Source organism: Seriola dumerili, unplaced genomic scaffold (genome assembly GCF_002260705.1).
Source record: "Seriola dumerili isolate Sdu_G_001 unplaced genomic scaffold, Sdu_1.0 BDQW01000089.1, whole genome shotgun sequence".
Lineage (NCBI taxonomy): Eukaryota > Metazoa > Chordata > Actinopteri > Carangiformes > Carangidae > Seriola > Seriola dumerili.
This window is the reverse complement of record NW_019174344.1, coordinates 459,740-477,238: the sequence shown is the minus strand read 5'-3', so window position 1 is coordinate 477,238 and position 17,499 is coordinate 459,740. Positions and strand designations below refer to the sequence as shown.

Below are 17,499 nucleotides of genomic sequence, written 5' to 3'. Positions count from 1 at the left end.
TGTAACATTATCCTGTAAGTGAGACCTCGCTGTGTGACTCGATCCTGCATCGAAATCGTGCCCTGATGTCTTGTCACAGTTTAAACCTTTTAATCAAAGACTTGCAGGCAACATCAAATGCTGCATGTCGACCTTTAACATCAAAACTCTCCTTCCGTGTTTGTTCGCTTTCCTAACCCTAACCCTAATTAGCATTTGGATTAATGGGTTTTTTTGTTATTTTAGTTTATATCACCCACTTTTTAAAAAAACATAACATGGTAAATCATATTTTATTTTTTCTGTTGTCTGTATCAGATCACACTCAAATCCTTCTCATGTTGTTTTACCTGCATATTATGTAACTGGCCTCTCTTCCCTACACATGCTGAAATCTGCACATGGTCCTCACATTGTTTGCTTCCCCTACAGTCACCTAATTTATGACCTTGGCACCCATAGCAACTAGATCTGTGCACCATGTCATCTTCACATCTCTTTTTATGGGAGGGTTTCTGTGTGAGGTGACCTTGTGATCGGCAGATTGATAACAAGATACTTCATGTACAGCTATACGTTAGCTGGATGATCGTCTGTCACGCTGACGTCTGCATCTTCCCCCCTTTCCACCTTCTTCGGCTTCGGACTCCCATCGCAGTCCTAGTGTGTGTGTGTGTGTGTGTGTGTGTGTGTGTGTGTGTGTGTGTGTGTGTGTGTGTGTGTGTGTTCTGGAATTTTCCACACCCTGTCATATTGCTCTCTAGATGCCCTGTAGATCACCTGACCCACTCACCTGCGTGCTCAGCTGTCCCTCAGGCTTTTTTCACAGCAGACATTTTGACTGGTCACAGTAGGAAAATCACAGGTGTTACTAATAAATGAAGAATGGCTCTGTTCTCTTCAGGTGTCCCAGGGAGTCCTGACAGTGTGCAGTGTGACAGCGAGCCAGCATGAACAACGAAGCTGCTAAATGCAATTCAGTCATATATAATCTGTAATTGTATTATTTACACCTGTCCTGTTCTTACTCTGACATGTCTAAACATCTGTCATTAAAGAGGCCTATTATGGCCAGTTTTCTGGACCAGTTTGCCAGATTCCCTGTTGCCTTTCTGTTGTAGTGCCAGCTGTGTTATAGTCTACCCTGCCTGTTACCAGTTCACCTGCTACCTGCCTGTTGTTTGTGTCCTGGCTTAATTTTCCTGTTTTGTCTACGTGATTCTACCTGGTGCCAGATGTAACCTTCAGCATGGACCAAGTAAACTGCCCATAACAGTGGCGGGCGTACATTGAGTCTGTGTTTGAGTCCAGTTATCCCAACTGTGGCAGCCAACAATACAGTGAGTGTAGCCAGTATAGTTGATTTAATATGCACTCACTGGATTATGTCAAAATCTACAATTTCATATATATATATCCCAAGATTTTAAGTTTTAAGGGTTGCAGCTTCCTAAAAGATTGCGTTTGATAAAAAATACCTGTAAATAACCTGTAGCCCGGAAACATTCCAGCACAGAAAAACTGTGGGCCAACACATTGGACAGAAAGTGGGAGGAACCAGGGTTTAACAGAGGCCCAGCTGCTTATTTTTGTCTCGTAGCAGGTTAATGTGGCCACAGTTCCTAAGCTAAAAAAAAAAATTGCTGAATTCTTACAAAGACCAGCTGGTCAATACAAGATGAAAGAACCGGCAAAGAGTCTGAATTATACAACTAGTCACACTGCTTACATACTGTATATCTTAATCATGACTTCAAGTGTTTGATCCAGTGCACAGGACAGGACTCAAAGCTGTTTATGTTAACCACATGCTGAGCATACTGCTCCCAACTCTCCATATTGATCCCCTCACACACTGCTGCATGCACATCACGTCCCGAGCCAAAGACTGCTGCAGCTGCAGTTCACACACACATACACACACCATGAGTGTTTGCCCTGTCCTTCACCAGAAGATGAACCAGAAGGAAGGGCTTCGTCATTAAACACATCATCGCACTGAATAAGCCATCGCTGCTTAATGCGCCTTTAAAGGATAGAAAAATTAAACCGTCCCTGAGGACACCACACACCCCCCTCCACCCTCCACCCTGCACCCTCCACCTCCTCTTTTGTTTTAGAAAAAATGAGAAAGGAGAACACAAAGGGGCAATCAGCTTTTAGAAAATCCTCCTCCTCATCTCAAAGACAAATCATTTCCCAGATGTTTACAGCACTGCATGGCAATCAACATACTTAATAAGGGGGGGGGGGTGTTCAAGTAGTGTGGCAGTTGGACCGTCCTGAACATACATGTATCTGCACCAGGAAGTTTCAATATGGCCAGAGATGCACACAGAGCAATGTATGCATTAAAAACTAATTCAACATTTACATTCCAACTAGAACCTGGACAAAAATATTTGATGTAATCTTACCAATAGTTTCATGTGGAAGGGAGGTCCGGGGCCCGCTCATTGGATTGGAATATGGCTGATGGGATAAACACCCAGTGGAGGAACCTCCGCACTGAATTCTGCCGAAAAACTCTCAACGTTCAAAGGAAAACGCCAAACAACAGCTGCAGAGCTGAAATATTTCCTATTCCCATACAGAAACAGGCAATAACATTATGGACACATCTTAATTTAAGAAACTAATCCCCTCAGTCAGCTGATGGTGAAGTTAACTAACCAAGCTCCCATCAGCTCTGCTTCAAAACAACACAACAGAATAAAACTAAGTATGAATCACACCCTAAACAGAGAATATAAATTGGCTGAGTACCTCCACTCTGTCAGAGATATGAAGCAGAGATGAATCCTGACCAAATACAGGCCCAATGTTAACCTGAGAGGAGATTTGTATGGTATTAAATGATTGTATTAAACTGTATAAAATAGCTTTGTATTATATTGAATTATATTGTATCTGATTGTATACAAATCAAACAATGGACTGCATCAGTTTATCAGCATCAGTATGTGACACATGTATTTACTATTGCATGTAACCCTTATTTCTTGATCGGTAGTGTTCCCCAGACTCTCTGGGCTGTGGGTGACAAGAGGGCTACAGTTTTCTTTTAGCTGTCTTCTACTGTCTGTTGTCTACTGTCTTTATTCTGCCCTCTTAACAGGACATGTGCAACTCACAGACTGTCACATTCACACCTGTCTGCCTGCAACAATGGCAGGTGGGAACCAAAAGTTGTGCTAAAACTTAAACGTTACACTAAAAAATTATATATTTGAAATAATAAAGTACTGCAAATGATAATGAAACTCAATTAAGTAATAGTAATTAATAATATAATAACCTCAAATAATATCGCACCACTTATTATACAACACAAATTAATATGATAAACTTTTAATCAAAATAATCCAAATGTGTAACGTAAACTGCTTTGCTTTGTTAACATTTTTTTGTTCATGCCAATAAAGCTACTTGAATTGAACGGAAGGGAGCGAGAGAGAGGGAGAGAGAGAGAGAGAGAGAGAGAGAGAGAGAGAGGGAGAGAGAGAGAGAGGAAATGTGACACACCCCCTGCGCTGCTGTTGGCGCCCCTCAGATCAACTATCAGATGGTTTCCTCATCAGTGAGGACCGCAGACTGGCTTTTCCGGTCATCTCGAGCTGTGCAGTGAGTTCGCCTGTGAGTCCCGGTGATAGACAGGAGGGACCACTGATCACCGCTGATCGCTGCTGCTGCCGCTGCTGCTGTGATGAGGAGGACGACACTGTCCTGTGGCGGATCATCTCCAAGACTGGACTGTTGAAGACCTCTCCTCACCTCCACCCTCCACCCACCCCTCCCCCCTTTTCTCTTCGGATCTTAAGAGAGCGACACAAGGTAAAGGCGGAGACACTTCAGCCTGCTGGGACAAACGTGTCTGACACAGGGAGGAGATCTGATAATGGGATAGTGATGTGGGGAGGAAACTGACAGCGGTGTGTGTGTGTGTGTGTGTGTGTGTGTGTGTGTGTGTAATCTTTTCGGCTGTATACAGAGTGTTGTCATTAATTTGAGGGCGAGATTAATGACAATAATTCATTACTGGCGTTATGGTGACAGTTTCTGCTAAGCAACCACAACTTTTTCACCCTGACCCAGCTGCTGCAGTGCACCCCTGGGTGCATTAGGGAATGACTAGCTGTCGGCATTAATGCCATATTAATCTGCATCTTCATCATCTCGCATGAGCTTCAGTAAAACAGTGGTGATTTATTGATCTCTTACAGCTCCAGGATTACGTGAACAGGCTCCCACAGTTTATGATCCTGACAGGATGGGGGACTCACTCTGCATTTCCCATCGTGCCACTGGAGCAGCGCTCAGGAGAAGGAGCTTTATCACAGTTCTACCTTTTGCTTTACTGTTACCAACAGTGAGAGTCAGTGCACAGTTAATGGGAAGCCCCCTGGACTGCCACAAGATCTGTGTGTGCGCCAGCAACATCGTCAGCTGCTCCAAGATGAATCTAACCAACATTCCCAGCGCTCTTCCACAATATACAGCGGTTCTGGACCTCAGCTTCAACTCCATCACCAGGCTACGTGCTGAGTGGACCCCTGTCACACTCAGCAGACTGCACACTCTGCTGCTCAGCAACAACGGCCTCAATTTTCTGTCCTCTGAGGCCTTTGTGCATGTGACAAAGGTTCAGTACCTGGACCTGTCCTCCAATCGCCTCCACCTGCTGGACGAGCTCATCTTTGAGCCGCTGGAACACCTGAAGGTGCTGCTGCTTTACAACAACTGCATCTCTCAGATAGATCGCTCTGCTTTCTCTGGCCTCCTCAGTCTGCAGAAGCTCTACCTGAGCCACAACCAGATCTCCCGCTTCCCCTTGGAGTTGGTGAAAGAGCGGAGCCGGCTGGAAACTCTTCGACTGCTGGATGTTTCCTCCAACCGAATCAAAGTCCTGCCCCTGCATGAGCTTCAGGCTCTGCCCGCCTGGATCAAGAATGGTCTGTACTTCCACAACAACTCTCCTCCCTGCAGCTGTGAGCTGTATGAAGTGGTGGCACGCTGGCACCTCAAGGAGCTCAGCTCTGCCACTGACTTCAGGAGGAACCACACTTGTGTGTTGCCAGGGCCGCAGAAAGAGAAAATGGCCATAATGGATCTGAACAAGGTGAATCTGAACTGCAGTGAGGTCACAGCTATGGATAAAGAAGCCTATCTGGAGCAGTTCCTGGTGTTGGACTGTGACACCAGGCAGAGGGACATGAAGAAGAGCTGGGCGCTGCCTGGAAACATCCCACTGTCTTCAGCAAACAAGACTGCTGTGATGCGTCTTGACGGCAACCTCCAGATCGGGCCCCTGAGGACAGACGACTCAGGGGTCTACACCTGCTTCGCCACAAGTGACTCCTTCAACGAGACACTGTATGTAACTGTAGTGGTGTTTAATTCCACCATGAACGGTGGACTGGAGAACCTAAAAACGGCCTACACCACCCTTGTTGCGTGTCTGGTCAGTATAGTTATGGTTCTCATCTACCTCTATCTCACACCCTGCCGCTGCGCCTGTTGTCCAGGTCAAGGCCTGGAGAAAAACGAACCCCAAGACAGCCTTCACTCTTCAACCGTCAGCATCTCTCAGGCACACGAGGAGACGGAGCAAGAGAGAGTGGAAGGCGGAGGCTTCCCCTACAGACATGTGGGCTTCCTGGAAATCAAGGACCAGCTGGAGCAGAACGGGAGGTTGAATCCAATAGGTGAGGAAGACGAGGAGTGGCAAGGGGACAACAGGGAGAGAAGGAGGTCAGACGCAGAGTCTGTTAGCTCTGTGTGCTCCGATACCCCCATGGTGGTGTAAGAGTCAGTGACAGAGCCTGCAGGGTAAGTCAGTGATGTGCTCGATCCATGCAGCTGCTCCACAGGGATTTGAACGTGAGCGAGATTCAAACGTTATTATATTCCACACAAAGTTAAAGCTTCAGTTGGCCTTCACAGTTGGTGGCACTGTTTCAGTCGCATGTACTGTTGATATTTCAGCTCATACTCTATTTATCTCATACAGGACTGAAATTGAAATGATTATTATTACTTAACATTGCAAAAGTGGCATTTGTGATGACACAGGAATAACTATATTTTTGTGAGGATATATCACAAATTAGTCCTTTAATTAGTTTCACTAGTCTCACTTTTTACCACAGTTACACTTGGCTTATCCTGCAAGAAAATCACTATGCAAGTAAGTACATTTTTGAGTTTAAAATTATACAAACAGCATGAAAACATTTCTGATGTTATTCCTCAGTTTAACTTGCCTCTGAATATCCTGAGGCTGCACGTTAAATACAAGTTATCCAGCTTTTTTATGCACGGGGGAACCTTGGCACTGCAAAGATGAGAAGTGTTGAAGATGGTGGACAGTAGCTGCTGCCTGAAAGAGGAACTCATTTTTATGCAGAGCTCGCTTAATTATTGCTGCGAGTTGTTCAATATTTATGCTTTATTTTACATTCCTGTTTGGTTTTGGTTGACCTTTACAGCACGTGATACTGTAAGGATTACTCTTATGCAATTTTTGTCATTTTAAATGATTCTAGATTTGAGTGTGATTCAATGCAGAATCTTTAAACTTTGTATGCAGGTCTATTTTAAAAGCCATTTTTGATTCAACATAATTACTGAAGCATCAACACAATTTTTGTGATACACTGTACTTTTGCTGCAATTCACTTTATTCTGATTCTGGGGAATCATCATTTAAATTTAGTTAAAATTGTTTCTCAGCACACATCAACACACACACTGTAGTTGTTACTGAAACTGATGTCTAGTTGTTACATCAATATAAACATAATTATTGACTATTAACAGAGAAATTTACATGAAATATTGATTTTAAGTTGAGGCAGTTATTTTATCACGATACATAGAACCAGGTTGCACTGCAAAACTGCAAAACACATTTTTAATAATTGCCCTCTAATTGTGAGACAAAAATTATGATCCCCTGATTGCAACACATCTGCTTATTCTCGCCATGATTATGTCAAAAGGAAATTCCTTTCAGAGCACCTGTGTACAGTGTCATCAGGAACTGAACTTCATCTGTACATTAACTTTACCTGAGGTGTCTGCAGAGATAACACAGCTTCTAGCTCAGAAAAAAATTAGCATTATAATAAGCTAAAGCACATTTCAGTAACATTAACAAACATTCCACAAGTCGACAATGTCACACAGCTGTCCGTGCAGGTTTTGTCCCAACACCCAGGTTTGGGAACCTCTGCTCTGGTTCGAACATCTTGGAAAAGGTTTAATCATGTTGAAAAATAATGTGATGAAAATTGTGGGAATTCTGCTGTGGGCTGTGTTTCCATTACAGTGAGTCCCAGTTTCTGAAAATAAAATCTACTGTTATGATGCAGTTAAAATTAAATGGTGTGTTCAGAGTGAGATTCAGACCAGTAACAAATGTAGCTCCTGCCATATTGGATAGTTAATAGCAGCCAGGAAGCATCGCCCAGGGGAAACAACTGAGAGCTAAGACCATCTACTGAATGCTTCTGGGCATTAGTGCCCAACCCAGAGCAAATCAACAAATGCCAACCAGTCAGCCAGAAGTCTCATAAACACAGTCAGAAATAGCAGCTTGTAGCACCGCCAACACACAGGCTGCCTAACACAGCTGAAATGTAAATATAGAAGTAGCAGTTTTCAAACACGTCTTAATTTTAGTTCCATTGCTAAAACACCTTGAAATTGTTGATTTTAGAGGTTCAGATTATTAACTTGAATAAACGCTGTTTTTTTTTCCATTCTGTATGCACACATATTAATCAGGAAAAACTGCAACTGAATTTTCTTTAACTCACAAATAACTGACATTTTGCTAATTAAATTCAGGCTGCTTATTACAGATCACACACATGCATGATAATATGACAGTGAGGCAACATAACAGCAAAATATACCAGTCCCAGATGATAGATGTAGCGATGGACAGAGCTTTTGTTTTGAAATAACAATAATTTTTTTTATCCTCTCAGTTCTCATGGTGCTTTTTCAAAATAATGGAGGTAAATATACACCTTAACTAAATGTCTGTACCGAACCATAAGCTCTGAATATCATCCTAACATTGTGAGTATTGTCTAAAAGTATTATAATGTAGCTATACATGCTGAGGAACGTCATTAAATTATATCTCTCAAACGGACACATATCTACTGTATGCTAATGTTGTACATATTACTCCTATAACCAAAGATTGAGTTACATACGTACATTGACAGTTAATAGCCTACATGTTCAGTGTTAACAGTCAGTACAGTTATATTGTCATTAGTATGTTGATGTTACCTACTGTATTTCTGTGTTAAGCCACAAACTTAGAGTTTTAATATATGCAATCCTGTATACGGACGTACTGTATTTTATTATTTGTTGTATAATGTCTTGTCTTTTCATGTATTGTTCCTGCATTTCATAAACTACGCAAATATGGAAACATAGAGTGAATGATGTCCACTATATCCTGCGAGGTGAAGGCATTAAATGTGTCACACGCAGCTGCAGTTACAGATCTTTTAAAGAATAGATTGACACCACTCTCACATTTTTATGTTAAATATAAAGCTACAGCCAGTTAGTTTAGATTAGCATAAAGACTGGAAACAGGGGGAAACAACCATCACAAAGCACATCTCATTTGTTTCAGCTGTATCAAAAATAAATTTAAAAAAACAAGTGTAAAAATGAGAAGTTGTGTTTTTTTTTTCCATTTTTTTGCCTGTTGTAGTTACTTCACCTCTTTAAAAACTATTACTTGTCATTACTAGACATAAGTGTAATGTGTCTTAAGATAGATATAATGTGTTAATTATTGAGCTTTAGAAATGTTTGGAGGTGAATTTTATTACCACTGGACAGAGCTGTGGTATCTGTTCCCAGTCTTTGTGCTAAGCTAAGCTAACCCGCAGTTTGCTGGTTGGCTTAGCTTCAGTTTGTGAGAGATGGGGAATGACATGTAGCCAAGGTGTCCAGTCGGACTCTCTGACACTGATGTACGTGGCCGGTGCCAGGGAACCCCTGTAGATTTATTTTACAGTGCAGACATTAGACTAAATAAGCAACTTTCCCCAAATGTGTATTCCTTTGACTCCATAGTGTTCCAGATGAAACGTGATGACGACCTGATCTTTGTCTCTGTTCAGGCTAAGATCAGGATTCAGTGGGTCTCCACTGGCTTCAGTTTCTGTATTACACTAATGACACAGCCTTGTTCACTTGAGGGTGAAATGGGAGACCACACAGTTCACTGAAGCAGAAACTGTTCACCCAGGGAGTCATTTTTTTTGCACCTGTCCCTCAGATTTACTTTCTTCTGGCAACATTCATTGTTGCTGGCTTTTCACCCTCATTTGGATCGCTGATCACGGGATCTCCCAGAGCAGAGGGAGCACCGTGGTCTGCATGTTTCAGAACAGTCAGTTGGATCTCAGACAACCTGACATGAAAAGTACAGTTTAGGTTTCACATTTCAGTTAAAAATCTCTTCATGTTGTGTAGTTGTAGCAATAAGCATAAACTTGTCATTATGCAGAACATGCTACATCACATTTCTTCATGGAGCAGTGAAGAATATTTGTGCAGAATCATTATTCAAAGTTAGTTTTGTATAGACGTTCTACCCTGCAACCACAGATGAGGTATGTGTCACAAAGTCTTCACTTTCACGTTGTGTAGTTAAAGCAGTAAGCATAAACATTGTAATCATCATGTGAAGCGTGCCACACCTTATTTAGCTACAGGACAGAGCAGCATTTGTCCAGAATCATTATTTGAGTGAGTTTCTTTTTGGACAGTCATCGGTCCGTCTGTGTGACGGATGCTGCAGTGAAACCTCACCTGCTGCCCTGCAACTCCTCTGCTGGATGAATGATTGAAGAGGTCTGCAGTCATGTCCACGCTCCCTGTTTCAGTAGCTGCTCTCTCATGTTACCATGTTTACCCACACTACATGCAACACCAGCCAGGTGTGTGTAGCTAGATTTAACCATTTTGAAAACGCAGCACAACAATACAGTAATGAATTCAGAGTGTCAAAGTATTTCGTTATTAAAAGGAAAGGAAAATTATTTCTCAAATAAAGTGGCAGTAGGAGGTATGAGAGGGTTAATGATAGCTGATCTGTGTGTTTGGCACATGTTTAAATAGAAAAGAGCTGAATGACGCATCCCCTTGGATATTAAATCACAGATTATAATTAGAACAAATGCAGCAGCCTAAAGAAAATCTCAGATCACTGAACATCACAGACGCAGATGGTATGAATGTAAGTCAGCGCCTGCTGACAATGAATGAGTGGCTGACTGTGACTGTGTTTTAAAGACTGAATTCTAAGTAAGATGAGTCATCCTCTCCTCAGGCCCCTCCCAGGAGGATCACATGAATGGTGAAGTGACTGAGTGTGCAGTTTAGTGAGTCCTCTGCCATCTAGTGGCCACCAAAACCCTGTTACATACTGGAGTATATGACGTTTGGATTGACTTGCCTTTTCAGAATATTCTAGTAAGTGTTTAGATTCCTCCTCCACAACAAAGATGTACTGATTTAAAGGTCAGAAAGGCAACGTTTTATTAGTTTTGGTCACAAATATGTATTCTTTTACAGGATAATTTGCTTTTCAGTGAATCTTGGTTATAAAAAATAAAGTAAATTACTTCCTAAATATCTCAGGCTATCTTAGGGTGACAAACACTACAACCTCCAGACCCCATGTCTTCACATCTTTAGTCACACAGCCTGAGCAAAGCCCACCATGTTGTTCCCGACGTCGAATGCGGTGTAGAACTGCCGCATGAAGACCTCACCCAGGATCCAGGTGCCAGGTGCAAAGCCCGTCCTGCACCCAGACGCAGACTGAGGAGAGAGGAGAGAGAATGTGACTGAAGGCAGCAGACTGATTTAATCAGCACAGGTGATATAAATACCCACACAGACCCACATGGCATACATAAAGAGTTTATGTGTTGCAGCTATTGGCTTTTTTTTTTTTCATTCTTAATAAATAATTCACATATTGAAATAATTTATATTTGATTTAAAATCAAACCCTCCAACCTTCACCAAGGTTACGGTGTTCATTTTTTGTTGAACCTGGTTTAGAGAGGTGGTGATTCAACTTTCATGTCATTTTGGAGGCTACAGTCTGTGCTTCTGGTGAACTGTATTGTGTTATACAGAGAGGTGCTTCTGCTATGCAGCCTACCCTCTGATACAAATGCAGTGGACAAAATGATAGAAACACAGTATAACCTTCATGTTGGCAGGATTTATTGCAGGACTGTTGTTTGGACTGTTGCAGGACTACATTAGTTTAGGCTAGCTTTTTACTAATAAACATAGTCACAATCTCACTTGAATATACCAGCTGTGGACCAGCTCTTGCCTGTATATCAATGGTTTACTTGTATTTGTTTAGCTTGACATCAGTGTTTAGCTGTATGTCTTTTACTCTATCATCCTTTGTTCAGTGTACTGAACAGAACAAGCGCTGGCTTCAGTCCTCGTACATGTCGGCATATGCAAACATACTTCAAGGTGATGCTGGTTTTGATTCATTAAACTATAAATTATTTAAAACATTTCTAAAAACAACCTTTGGGTTGCCAGGTTGTTAAAAAAAAAAAAAAAACCTTTGGCTGGTGTTTATCCTAAGCAGATTCTTTAATTTCCCAGAATTCAGAATTAAGAAGAATTAAAGAGATAAAAAGATACCCACATGAAATCCAAAAATCCTGACGACCTAAATGTTGTCCTTCTTTAAGGATTATTATGATTTATATATTCCTAAGTAAACACTCCTATGGCTCAATAAATGATTGATCAGCCGTGATAAAGCCTTTAGTTAGAACTATAATAGTACTTTAAGTATATCTTTCTAAAGTGGTGTCAAATATCACTCTGTGTTTGCAGTACAAACCTTAATGACATATGCTGATGGAGGAAGAGAGAAGCTGTAGCCGTTTATGTTGAACACAATGTTTGGCAACAGATTCATGTTACTGCAAGTGACAGCAGCCTGTGAGACAGAGATACGGCATGTTACAGTCAACTCAACATACTTAGTGTTATGCTCACTTTTAGATAAACCGCTGAAAACACTCACATCACCATACTGGCCTGGGGAGGCTCCCAACCAGCCATTGATGTTGTTAATGTCTTTGCTCGTGCCGGTGATCAGAGAAGTACCAGAGTCCACGACGGCCTCACAACCTCCAGAGCATGCGACTGTGTTCCCATTAATAGTGATGCTGAAACATAATGGAAGTATCAATAAGAAGATATCTGTTGTGTACATAACCATAAGCGTTGAATAGAAAACACAAATCTCCAAATAATGTCATGTCTGAAGTGGAAATTTAGTTACAAACATGACACGTATCATGAGAACTCTTGATGGAAAAACAACACTACCTTTGTATTTGGATGTTCCAAAAGTTAGTGGCATGATACAGTGGGATCCAGTTAATGTCTCCAGTGTAATATGAGGGGTCTGTTCCTCCCAGAATCAACACACTGCCCTCTACAGAACTGGAGGTATGGAGACACACCAACAAGCGTAAAAACACCATCCTTTATATGACAAAGTAAATACTTAAACACTTTTTTGAGACAGAATTATATTTGCTTGTCCTTGGCTCAAACGAGACCTCACCTGCTCAGGTACATGGAGAACATGTTCTGGGGGATTTTGCCCTGGTTCCACATGTTGTCAAATATAGGTGTGCCTCCTTCAAGGGACATGCTAGGGAAAGCCAGACCAAGGATCCCATCCCAGGGCACAGATCCCAGGAAAACTGCCTCTGTTTCAGTGAGGCCAAACACCTGGTGCTCCACGTACAGATCACTTATCTGAAAGCATGTGCAAAATGTACATGATATAGGAATCAGAATACACAGTCCAATATCTGTGATTGTGGCACATCAGAAGTTTTGTCGTGGATGTTTTATCTTCACCTTCATGATGTCATATCCTGTACTCCCTGCTGCGAATCCACTGTTGTATGAGATGTAGAAAGGGTTTGTACCAGCCTGAAAAGTGGAGGATGCTGAGCTGTTGAACTTTCCATGACGGTCTAAGGACAGAGAGAGAGAGAGAGAGAGAGAGAGAGAGAGAGAGAGAGAGAGAGAGTCCTAAGTCAGCACTGGAGAGAAATATGTGAAAGTACAGTTCATCACTTTCCCAGAGCCAACAGCCCAGAGTATGAATATATTCAGTTTCCTTTCATATATGACAAAGATAAAGTGGCAGATTCTCATATTTGAGAAGCTGTAACCAGCAGATATTTGGCATTTTTGCTTAAAAGAAAAAAAAAAGATAAATATGGGATTGTCACTATATTAAATTCTCCTGACCTTGAACCATTTCCATTATACTCACCACAAGCAGAGCTGGTGCATCTCACGGAGGGAACCCACAGGTCGGAGGAGCCGGTGTCAAAGAGAACTCTGAAGAACTGAGGTGGAGTCCCGATGCCAATCACGCCATAGTATGTGGTCTGTGCCCGAGATCAGATTATTTAGTTAGTTCATGCATTTCACGATTGCACAGGGCAGAGTATACTGTACAGTGTTTTTCCTGTTACGCACATCTGGGTCAAAGGTCATGGGCACCACACTCTGCTCATTCCTGGGGAGAAACTTTGCAGAGGGGTTATATGGAAACTTCCTCCTGTACTCCTCAAACAGGCCTCTCTCCTCCAGCAGCTGCCTGGCCGATTTCCCTCTCATCAAGGGAATCCTGTACAGACAAACTGGATCCATTAGGGCCACACAAACCCTGCAGCACATTCATTATTTCAGCTCAGTTTATCCAACCTCTGAGAGCATACTCACAAACATTTTTGAGAATATGTCAGACCTCATAACTTATCCTAAAAAGGAGTTTCAGCCTGGGCAGTGCTCTGAGCCAGAAAATTTCAAGAACTTGTTTCGTCTGCGTGGGGCACGTTTGGTGTTGTTCTCTTTCAGAAATGGTCACTGATTGTTCAAGAACAAGACCAAAAGTCTTAAAGAACTTCTCAAGGGCTCTGGCCAGTGAAATTAATGACATTCTTCCTGATGCAAATATGTTGGAACCCTGAGCTGTACTGATAATTTTGTTATTCTTAAAGGCTCGGCAGTAGTAGTGCTAAATGTGCTGGACAGATGAACAGACTCATAGTGAGTTTCACTGCTCAGGCATCTATGGACAAACCGCAGCAAGTGTCACCTGATGGAAAAATCTGTTCAATGCTTGATACTTGATTATTTTGATCTTAAAAGTTGTTGTTGTTGTTGTTGTTGTTGCTGTAGGAACAGAACACCATGAATAGTGTGGCTCCTCTGCTGTACAGAGACTGTGGCATGATGTCTGTTATTTGTGTGGATGGTGGTTTCTACCTTGTAAAATCGTAAACTTCATAAAAGGTCCTTTATAAGTCCAAAATTTTTTCTTCAAAGAAGTGAAAAAATGTGAAATGGTGTAATAGTGGTGAAATAAAATTGAGATCAAAAACGATGGCACTCATTTCTAGAAAACTTCAACAAAAAGCGCATTTTATAAACTGACTTTTTCAACACAATTTTTCTTTGTTTTGAAAAATACAAGACTGAAACTGATATTATTATATATAGAGACAGATGTTTTTGCAGTGTAATCTTACATCTGTGTTGTCTTAAAAGAGTTTTAACATATCAGGATTTGATTATATTAAATGATTTATAAATAATTTTAATATAAATGTATAATAAATCTCAGAGAACATCATCTTTCAGAATTTCTCAGCATTTCACCACTAAATCTTTCTCTGAGATTTTATAGCTACTGCTACTGTGAAAAACACCTTCAGATACCACACTCTGCAAAAAAAGTATTATAGCATATTTTGACCTTAGCAAAAGCAAATATATTGCTGGTTTGTTGTATATCTTACCTGAGAAGCCCCTGTGAGACAGCCAGAAAGGCCAGCAACACAACGGCAGACTTCATTATTTCCAAAATGACCCCATACAGTTCTCACACAAGGGTAGGTGAGGTGACCATAGTGTTATATATATATACAGCGGTCCAACGTAGTCTAGGCTCCTCCTGTTTACAGAAACACTTAAAACAGCTGAAGTGATAAGGAACCACTTAACAGAGAATTTAACAAGTGAAATAAGATAAAGAAATCAAAAGGATCAGGGTATGTTCTTAATGTCCTTTAATCTCTTTTCAGTCCATATACAGTCACATGACTGTATGTATGTTTACTCACCTATTGATTTAAAATAAACTCAGCCCAGAATCCAGCAACACCCCTAGCTGAGTTAAAAGCAGTGTGGATTGCTGAGTAAGACATGCTGTCCACAATGTGTTTCATCTTTTCTTTAGACTGTTTCTGTTCCTCTTTGTTAATAATTTATCCATATAAACCGCACTGTTGACTTTGTCTCAGGCCTGTAAGAATTACATCAACATTTAGAATAAAAGATTTAAAGTGATAAATAACACTTCAAATGCTTTTTGATAAGCACATATTAAAGACCTATAGTCCAACTTTCTTTTTTGTGTTACCATATCAACTTCAGCAACATTCACATACGAACCCTTTGATCTAATTATTTGATATTATTCTGCATATTGAAAGACCTGTCAATCAATTGGAGAGTGAGGAGAAGTCTAATCTAATATTTTCATTTGAGGTAGTGGAAACACTGTTTTACTTAGACCACAGACTGTTTTTCACAAACTGCAAACAGATTAGGAATTCAATGCCTCTTATTATTAGGCTTTGTGTCTATAAAGTCTTGACGTCCTCAAGTTTACAACACCACAGACAGTGAGAGGTTGACTGGTACACACCTCATTTTATACAGTCAACTAAAACAAATCTACAGATTGATTTCAGGACCTTGTAGTATAATACGTGATGAAAGGCAGGTGAGGTCTGACTTTTCCCACACTGTGTTTCTGTTGACTTTTCTCATCTACTGCTTGTGCTTAAAGCAAAATGTGAAGTGTTATTTGACTCTTAAGGTCCCTCCGTACTGAACCATAGTGTGCTGTCTGTACGTTTTACGTTATTCACTTCATTTAAGTTCTTTCTGTGGGGGTTGTCATCAAAACATACGTTGGTCTTCAATCTAAAATCTCTTTTCCTTCGTGTCAGCATATCCAAAAGCTGTTCCCACATTGAGGGGAATTTCTTAAATAATGTAAATGTGTTAATGGTTTTTAAAAGATAAAGATCAAAATACTGCAGACCTAATATTTAGTTTAGTGTTTAATGTCTCAAAATGAATTTCTCAGCTGTCAATAATAAATGAACTGGATAAGCTTATCACATTACTTATGAAAAAATACTGATACTATATCATTTTCCCTCTCTAAGCACGTCATCTGTTTGATATCACTACGTCCAACTCTGCCCTCTAGAGGACCGAGAGTCTAAAAACCAGAAATCTCAAGTCTACATAACACATTTTCACTAAGACAGGAAGAACATCACAGGAAAAAGGACACAGCATCACTGGGTGTTTCTAAAATATCTGCATTTATTTGAGGAGACATTTATTGTAATTTACAATACAAATATAAAATACTACAGGTATAAATACGATCAGTGCAAATCTAAATTGTACTCACCACAGTTTCTCTTGTCTGATGAATTCCTTGAATTGAACAACTTTATAACTTCAGAGTTCATTCAAGCTCATTCAGTCCTACTGCAGGTAAATGTTTTTTCAGAGACAAGAGAATACATGAGTTTTCTTTTTTCCTCACTTCTGTGTTGAGGGGAAGACCTGAAAAACTCAACAGTTTAATAAGACAAAAGTTTCATAAGAGCCAGTATTCATAATCAAAACATGTCCAGACACTGTGGGGTCCAGAAGATTAAAAGAAACCTAAGAAAAAATAAATAAATAAGTTAATTGTTTAAAATGTTTAAAAACTTCATGTCAGTTGATTATTTTAATTATAATAATAATAATAGCTTACTGTGCTCATAATTACATCACACATACCATTCAAATATACTGCAGTACAACAGTGAGCTGTTAGTGGATTAAGAAGCTTTTTTTAGTGCATGAACTCCCTGATCTGTGTACAAAGTCAACATCTGGATTTTCTGAATAAGACTATTACATTACGTCAAAAGATGCTTTTAAAATGCTTTTAAATTCTATGAAGTGCATCTAATTTTGACTGTCCAACACCTCGTCTCACTAACAGTACGAACAGTACACAAATACAGCACAAGCTGTTTATAGATGTTGTTCTTTATCTAATATCTTGTTTAAACTCAAATGTTGACAACTTTCTGTCAGACTCAAATAAAGCTCTTCTAAAACCAAAGGGGGAAAAAAACAAAAATTCTTGAATTTATGACGACTGGAGGGTAAAATCTGTTTTTAGTTTTACATGGGAGTGATGCACATTTATAGCCGCTATTCTTACGTCTATTACATTTCCCTTTAACATGTGCACCACAGAAATCCAAGTATCCCCTACCCCTTCGTATTCAGTGAACAATCCCCTCACCC

General features: G+C 40.5%; 2 protein-coding genes across 2 annotated transcripts; one reads left to right on the top strand and one right to left on the bottom strand.

Moving 5' to 3' along the window:
• Positions 1–3,785: 3,785 nt before the first annotated feature.
• On the top strand, positions 3,786–5,785 carry LOC111222123 (amphoterin-induced protein 1-like). The gene is made up of 2 exons (XM_022745699.1): positions 3,786–3,813; positions 4,203–5,785. The coding sequence occupies exon 2, from the start codon at positions 4,250–4,252 to the stop codon at positions 5,783–5,785; it is 1,536 nt and encodes a 511-aa protein (XP_022601420.1). The 5' UTR covers positions 3,786–3,813; positions 4,203–4,249.
• A 4,768-nt stretch (positions 5,786–10,553) lies between these two features.
• Positions 10,554–14,962, bottom strand: LOC111222092 (pepsin A-like). The gene is made up of 9 exons (XM_022745658.1): positions 14,907–14,962; positions 13,582–13,732; positions 13,373–13,490; positions 12,949–13,067; positions 12,647–12,843; positions 12,406–12,522; positions 12,098–12,242; positions 11,912–12,010; positions 10,554–10,848 (listed from the first exon to the last, which is right to left on the bottom strand). The coding sequence occupies exons 1-9, from the start codon at positions 14,960–14,962 to the stop codon at positions 10,723–10,725; spliced, it is 1,128 nt and encodes a 375-aa protein (XP_022601379.1). The 3' UTR covers positions 10,554–10,722.
• Positions 14,963–17,499: the final 2,537 nt, after the last annotated feature.

Excerpts from the sequence above, each read along its gene's own strand:
- LOC111222123 (XM_022745699.1), top strand. The coding sequence starts at position 4,250 with ATGGGGGACTCACTCTGCATTTCCCATCGTGCCACTGGAGCAGCGCTC.
- LOC111222092 (XM_022745658.1), bottom strand. The coding sequence starts at position 14,962 with ATGAAGTCTGCCGTTGTGTTGCTGGCCTTTCTGGCTGTCTCACAGGGG. Across the intron at positions 13,733-14,906 it reads GTCTCACAGGGGCTTCTCAG|GATTCCCTTGATGAGAGGGA; the intron begins GTAAGATATACA and ends TTGTCTGTACAG. Across the intron at positions 12,523-12,646 it reads TTCTCCATGTACCTGAGCAG|TTCTGTAGAGGGCAGTGTGT; the intron begins GTGAGGTCTCGT and ends CCATACCTCCAG.